Below are 7,491 nucleotides of genomic sequence, written 5' to 3' on the forward strand. Positions count from 1 at the left end.
AAAGGAAATAACAGATATTAAGGGTTTAAACACATCTTGGAAAACGTGCGCAAACAATGTAGCAATTAAAAAAACGGAGGGAGTACCTCTCAAGCACTTAACTTACAATTTACAAAAGTTAACCTACAATATGGTTAGTATTCACCATTTTCTTTTATACATCGGCATCTAGAAGTCCTACTCATGCTTGAAAGGGATATCGCTAAAAGGGGGCCACCCACTTGAGAAGCTAGTCGCCAGAAAGAAGCGACGAGGGCCAAGACCCAACAACTAGTTTTTAGAACATCACCTCGAGTTAAGTATCTACACATACAATTTTTTTTCTTTTTCAAGGTAAGTAGAACGCGTCCTAACCAGACCGAAACCGATCAATCGGGCCCGAATTTACAGGCAGGCTTCTTGAAAGCAGAAAGAATGGTAAGGAAAAACCCCCACCCTCAAAATTATGGATTACAAACCAACACTAAATCAAGTACTACTTGGTATCTACACATACAAGATCTCTATTATATAAGCCAATGGAGGAGGTGTGGTGTCCTCTTTTGAACTGACTAAAATACCCTTAATGATCTAATTAATGGAATGAAAGAAATTACAAAAGCAACTCATTTAAAAATTCTCATTCCAACTTGCCATTTAAAACAAGTTTAAAATGGTATATGCATAAAATACTTCAATCAAAAATTAGATGGACAAAATATTTATACCTTATAAAAAGAGATGGCATACATAACGTGCACATGAAAAGTCTGAATATTCACTACCTTTGATACTCTTTAATTCAGTTAAACCAACTCATTATTTTTGTTCTTTTTGTTCAATATTCATTCACAAAAAATAAATGTTAACAATCACTCAACACCTTTTTATTTTTTTACATTAGCGAATTAATATATCTAAATTCATCTAATTGTTGAATTTTTCACATTTAAGTTTAATCATAAATAAAGTACGAATGGAGTATCTAATAGAATAACAAATTTTGAAATGAACGCACGCATCGCGTGCATATTAAGGCTAGTGTTAACATAAAAAAAACTTCACCTATTGTCGAGTATTGACCATTTTCTTTTAATTTTCCGATATCGCCGAGGCCCAACAACTTAGTTTTTAGAACGCAACCTCGGGCAAGACTGGACCTAAGGCGACACTCGACAATTGAGAGTTGAGAGTTGACGAAGAATTTGTTTTAGAGAGAAAAAAAAATGGCAGTTCCAGGGCGCAGAAACGGGATGATGGAAGACGAAGACAACGACGTTGAAGAAGGTCTTTTCGAAGAAGATGGTCTTGTCGTTGACGCAGACACTCCTCCTCATCTTCGCAACCTCGCCGTCGCCTCTCAGTCCGGCGACCTCCCTGCTCTTCGCCTTGCTCTCGGTATCTTTCTCTCTCCTAGGGTTTATTGTTCATCTTTAACTTTGTATTTTTTTATCTTAATTGTTATATTGAATTAAAAAGGAATAATCTCACATACTGATGAAAAACTTGTCAATTTTTTCAATTTGGATTCATCTTCATCTTTGTTATTTCGCTGAGTTTTTTTTTGTTTGCTCTATTTCTTTTATGATAATTTAGAGGAAGGAATTTGTTGTTACCTAATTCACGGTACAAATGATAATTTATTACCTAATTTTGTTAATTTGGCTCAAAAGTCAAAAGTATTACCTCTTGTATGTAATGTTTTGCTTCTTTTAGGATTGTAGCTTGTGGTGTTTTTAGGGAATTCGGTAATACTGGTGAGGATTAAGTGGTATGAACTCTCACCTCGCAACCATAAGGTTGGAAGTTCGATCCTTGTCAATTGCCACCCCCGACTTTAGTCATCGGGATCCCCTTATCTCCCTGCTAGGTGATGTTATGGCCTAATTTTAAAAGACGAGAAAGAATTTATGAACGTTGAGTTTTTTATGGGTTGAATTAAATCAAGGTTAGGAAAGAAGAATACTCATTAGTCACTTTGCTGTTTTTGTCTTTTGATGTTAATGTCATACGGAAAGCAATTAAGTTTATTTCGAATCTAATTTAGTGATTTGGTACTTCATTGTTTATCTGTAATTCAAACTTGAAGGTAGTTATGATCTCTCATAAACTTGGGAGTTGGATAATGATAGTGATAGTGCTATATGTATTAAGTTTTTTTTTGTTATCATCTTGAATGTGTAGATAACTTGGATGGCAGCATTGATGAGCCGGTTGAAGATGGAGATACTGCTCTCCACCTTACCTGTTTGTATGGTCATTTGCCTTGTGTTCAGGTTGCTTGTCGTTGTTTTGATGTATGGGTCATTTCTTTATTTTTCTCGGAGTTCAATCTAAGTCGTTCATGAATTGTGCTTTTTGCTTTGCATTTGTTTAGCTTCTTTTGGAAAGAGGAGCTTCCGTTGAGGCCAAAGATGAAGATGGAGCAATTCCTTTGCATGATGCTTGTGCTGGGGGTGGGTCAAAAGCATCCGATTTCCATTTGATATGCGAAAATGCTCTTTATTATTATCAATTTTCATGCATCACAATTTATTGCAACTGATTGCAGGATATACTGAGATAGTTCAACTTCTAATTAGTAGAGCCTCTGATCCAGAGTGTCTGAGAAGAATGCTTGACACAATGGATGTCGAAGGTGACACTGTAAGTGATACTTTAAAGCCTCTTTTTGCTCTTTGAATCCTCTATTACTTGCTACGTAAGTGTATGAATGTTGTTATACTGTTCCATCTTTAACAGATCTGATTTCAAGCAATTTCCAATTTTCACAACTGCCCTTTTTTGTAAATCATGCAGCCCCTTCATCATGCAGCGCGAGGTGAACATTTGGATGTAATAAGATTGCTGCTGGCTCATGGAGCTTCTCTTTCTAAGAAGAACTTATATGATAAAGTAAAATGTCGTTAATTTATTGGTTTTTGAGTGTATCTTCTAGTCAAATGTGAAACTCAGATATTCTGGTGATATTATTGTGCAGATTCCAGCTGAACTAGCTGAACCAGAGACAGAAGCTAGGAGATTTCTTGAAGCTGCAGCAAATGCTATAGCCTGCCAGTGATCGCTGATGAGTCCTTTGGATTAGTAGTAACATCTTGGTTTCGTTCCTTGTGTACTAGACATGCTAGTTTGCTTAGTCACCCAACTAGAGCAGTCCGTATATTTTGGCGGAATTTTTCGAATGCGGTATTTTTAGCAACAAGACAATAGCAGATCTTTTTGTTATTGTCTATGCCAAGAAAGATTCCCATTTTTCTATTCAGATCCCTACAAGAGGATGGAAGCAGAAAGCATCATTGTGGACAAATATGAATCGATGGGTCGGATTTGGACCTAATCCATAGGACTTGGATCCAGATTTGTTTTTAGGTCTGGATCCAGATCCGTTTTGGGGTCTGGATCCAAATCCAACGGGTCTGGAAAAATAGGACCCCAAATTCGGATCCTGTGGGTTTGGATCCAAAGTGGATCTGTCTATAATTTATACTATTCTACCTATATTCCAAATTCAAGAAAAAACAAATACAGCATAATATTCCAAATTCAACAATATAATCAGAACTACAGTCTACACAGCAAGTTATAGAAAAAAGAACTAAGCTATCCAATAAAAATATTATATAGAGATAATTGTAATTGTAAGTATCACTCATCATTCGAAGTCATGGCATCAGCTCTTGGATTGGAAATGGCCAAGGACTTAAGCATATCTAAGCTAGAATTTCAGATGGACAATAAGGCGTGTATTGAAGCTCTGCAAAATGCAAACCACCATGGAGGGGAATGTTTCCACCTCTTAAAAGCTTGCCGAGCTCTCATTATCTCTGATGGATGGGAGGTCACGCTTAGCGAATTTGGGTGTTTACAAGGTGTTAGCGTGGTGTATTATGACTTTATGAGGCTCCCCCTCCAGAGATCACTGCTCTCCTCTGTGAAGACATTATGGGAGTTGCTACTCTTCGTTTAATTATTTAGTTCTCTTTCTATTTGTTGGGCTTAGTCCCTCTTTTGCATCAAAAAAAAAAAATCATTCGAAGTATCGTAGCAATTTTTTTCCCACTTGAGATGTCGTTGGTCGTAACAAGTTTTTTTCTTATCACGTTGTGAACGAAGTTAAAAATTTGCTAAGGTGAGCTAGGAATTATTGGTGACACTAGTGTGACTTAGCAAAACTTTTTTAATTGATACCCATGTTTGTTTGTTTGACATAATTATTTGTCAAATATTGATTGTTCAATAGCTAAACTTTTATTGTAGCCTATATAACTATTAAAAATTGACCCATTTATTTTTATAAACTAACCTTGTCCATTGATTTAATTAAACGTCAAAACATAAAAAAAAGTTAGTTTAAATAAAACAAAAACAAACAAAAATTGTTGATGAATGTGAATCACCTAGTCGTCTTCTATTTGTTGGGTGATGTTCCTTTCTTTCCTCATGTATTTTGTTTTCACTATTAGCAATGGAATATAGAGCCATATATAAAAATAAATTTGATAAAATGCCATTTGATTTAGTGGTTAATACTTAAGTATATATGTTTGTAATTATCGGATCGAATTTTAAATAACACATTTTATCCTAATAAAAAATATATAAAAATAGTGAAACTATTGGGTCAGACCGTCTGACCCAATGTGTTTGGTCGGACAGGTCACCCCCACTACAGCCACCCCACTTCTCACTCCACACCCCAACCTGATTTGGCCTAATATGGTACTGCAACCCCACCACATACGGGTACACTCTCCTCGCCTTATCACCATCTGATTCTGATGATACCCACATCAACATACTGTATTCTTTTGGATTGGGTCCCACAAACCCACTGGCGCATGATAGCCTCTCCACGGCAGCGGCAACAACGACGATGTCGTTGTTAGTTTGTCCCACATATAAGCTTTTTAGGAAAGATTATTTCTAAAGCTTTCTTGATGAAATATCTCCATGACTGGTTAATCCAAGAAGGATGCAACTCCTTCTACATCTTTGGTTTGTGCTTTACAGGTTTGTTAGATTTTTTAATGTGAAAGTATATAGTTTTGTTATATTTTTTTTTTATCTAACAAAGAAGAAAGAAATCAGCTAAGAGGAATGAAGAAGAAGGAGAAAGTGAGAGAAAGTAGAGGTTAGTGTTTTGTTTTCTTTTCAGTTGGACTTTGTTTTCTTTCAGTTGGACTTTGTTTTCTTTCAGTTGGACTTTCTTTTCTTTCAGTTAGACTTTCTTTTCTTTCAGTTGGACTTCCTTTTCTTTCATTTAGACTTTCTTTTCTTTCAGTTGGACCAACTGAAAGAAATAATGGGCCAACTGAAAGAAATAATGGACTAACTGAAACAAAATGAAGACTACCTGAAGAAAAATGTAGACTACCTGAAAAAGAATAAAGACCAACTGAAATCCAAGTAAGTTTAACTAAAGCACAAAAACCCACTGAAAAACAAAGAAGACTAACTGAAAACAAAATGAAGACTACCTGAAAAAAAATTGGAACCACCTGAAAAAAAATGAAGACTACCTGAAAAAAATTGAAACCACCTGAAAGTCGTCCGACCAAGATTATGGTCGGACGAGTCCGACACAATACGATCTCATAAAAATATTACCTCCGTTTCTTAAAGATCTTCTTTGTTACTGTTCCTACAGATACCAAGGAGGATCCATTGTGTGGGGTGTGGGGTGGGTAAAGTAGGAGAGAGAAATGGGTTAAGATAAATAAACAAATAAAAGGGGATTAAAGTAGGAGAGAGAAAAGGAGTAAAACTGAATTAATAATGTAATGGTGGACCATATGATAGGGACATGAGATGGTAAAAAGGAAAAAAATTCCAAATAAGAAATAAAGTAAAAGGAGGAAGATTTTTTGAAAACACACTTAAACGGAAAGAGCGAAGATCTTTAGGAAACGGAGGGAGTATAATTGTAATATACAAATCTTGTAGTGTATAATCATAAAATCCATTAAATGAATGATGTGATTCTAAAATTTTTAAAAATGGTTATGTTGAACCCTAATTTTGATGTGTCAAATGGATAAAGATACAAACTAAGTTATAAACTAACAAGTTGTTAAGTGAATGCAATTTGCAGGGTATCACTACATTGAGCAAAGAGAATATTATGTCTAAGGAATAAATCAAATTTGGATTTTGAAGACAAAGTGAAGAGGCTCAATGAACTGATACTGGAGATGTATTGATGTATTGGAGCAAAATAATCAAAATCAGACTTTTATTTTTAGTTCCTATGTAATACACGAGTAACTTACGCTAAGGAACAACGGCAAATTAAAATAAAACTAGTGTTTAGGCCCGGGCAATGCCTCGGGGTTTTTCAGTGCTACAATTTAGTAGTAGTTAAATAGGTCATCTCATACTCATTTAAAAAGTGATGTCATTCATTATATGGATTTCAAAAGTTCTCTTTTTATACATCATCATTAATTTTGATTAAATAAGCAATAACAGTATAGTGGAGTGATGGTTGTATCTCTTTCTTTCATACTTGAGGTTGTGGGTTCGAATATTAGACGTGGATGCAGTCTAGGCCCATATTTAATACAGACTTATGATCAAATTTTATTTATAGTATTACTGTAAATATAAGGGTAGTATTGTAGTGGTCAACACTGCTCTTCAAATGGTATCATGCATACATAATTAATTTTAATGAACATGCAAATTTATTTATTTTTAAGGATGCAATGGATATGTTTAATAACGCTAACTAATTACGACACATATTTGTAATTTTGTGGAAACATGGATCACGAAGAGATGTTAGATCAGATGGTGATTATTTGAAAATCCTTACATAAGATCAGGGGTTTGAGTCCAGACTTTAGCATATTTATTTTTTAAATAATGACCACTTAACTTTGTTGGTTAACAGACACGTGGCAAAATTCTGGTGGCAGGAGGAGGGTGCCACGCGGCGCATCGACATTTTTACGCACGCCTTTTAATATATTTATTTATATATTTATATATTTTATGGTGCAACAATTACTTCACGTCTATTGAGTAATTAAGGGATAAAATTTAGGAAAACATTTTTATTTGGTTAAAAATCTAATTTTAATGAATCTTTTTTTGGAAAATATTTTATCTTTATTGAAAGATAAAAAACATTTTTCGATCTTAAAAGAAAATATCTTCAAGATGTTATTTTGATAAAAGAATTTAATTTTGATTTATTTATTAAAGTACTTTATAATTACGAAATCAAATTTATGTTTGTTGCACAAGTAAATGCTAAAATTAAGGAAGCATTATTTATCTTTAGCACACGTTCAAAGAGAATGTGGGGTTCATGGGTGGGAAATGGAACATGTTCCTCTATCCCATTAACTCTTCCGGGAACCAATAACGCGTAAACCATGTCAAACCAAGACCGATCAATATCCGAACGAAACGGATTCGAACTTCTCCTAGAATAGTTTCCAATGCGAAATCAAATTCATTGGATATATATGAGTAATTCAAAAGATAAATGAAAATAAATTCTTTTAT

At 34.5% G+C, this 7,491-nt stretch overlaps 1 protein-coding gene across 1 annotated transcript; it reads left to right on the plus strand.

Annotated features, from left to right (window-relative positions):
• Window positions 1–1,092: 1,092 nt before the first annotated feature.
• On the plus strand, window positions 1,093–3,237 carry LOC104908855 (uncharacterized). Its single transcript, XM_010698021.4, has 6 exons — window positions 1,093–1,377; window positions 2,164–2,255; window positions 2,357–2,435; window positions 2,531–2,625; window positions 2,779–2,874; window positions 2,960–3,237. Exons 1-6 carry the CDS (start codon window positions 1,206–1,208, stop codon window positions 3,038–3,040), a joined length of 615 nt encoding a protein of 204 aa, XP_010696323.1. The 5' UTR covers window positions 1,093–1,205; the 3' UTR covers window positions 3,041–3,237.
• Window positions 3,238–7,491: the final 4,254 nt, after the last annotated feature.

Source organism: Beta vulgaris, chromosome 7 (assembly GCF_026745355.1).
Source record: "Beta vulgaris subsp. vulgaris cultivar EL10 chromosome 7, EL10.2, whole genome shotgun sequence".
Classification (NCBI taxonomy): domain Eukaryota; kingdom Viridiplantae; phylum Streptophyta; class Magnoliopsida; order Caryophyllales; family Amaranthaceae; genus Beta; species Beta vulgaris.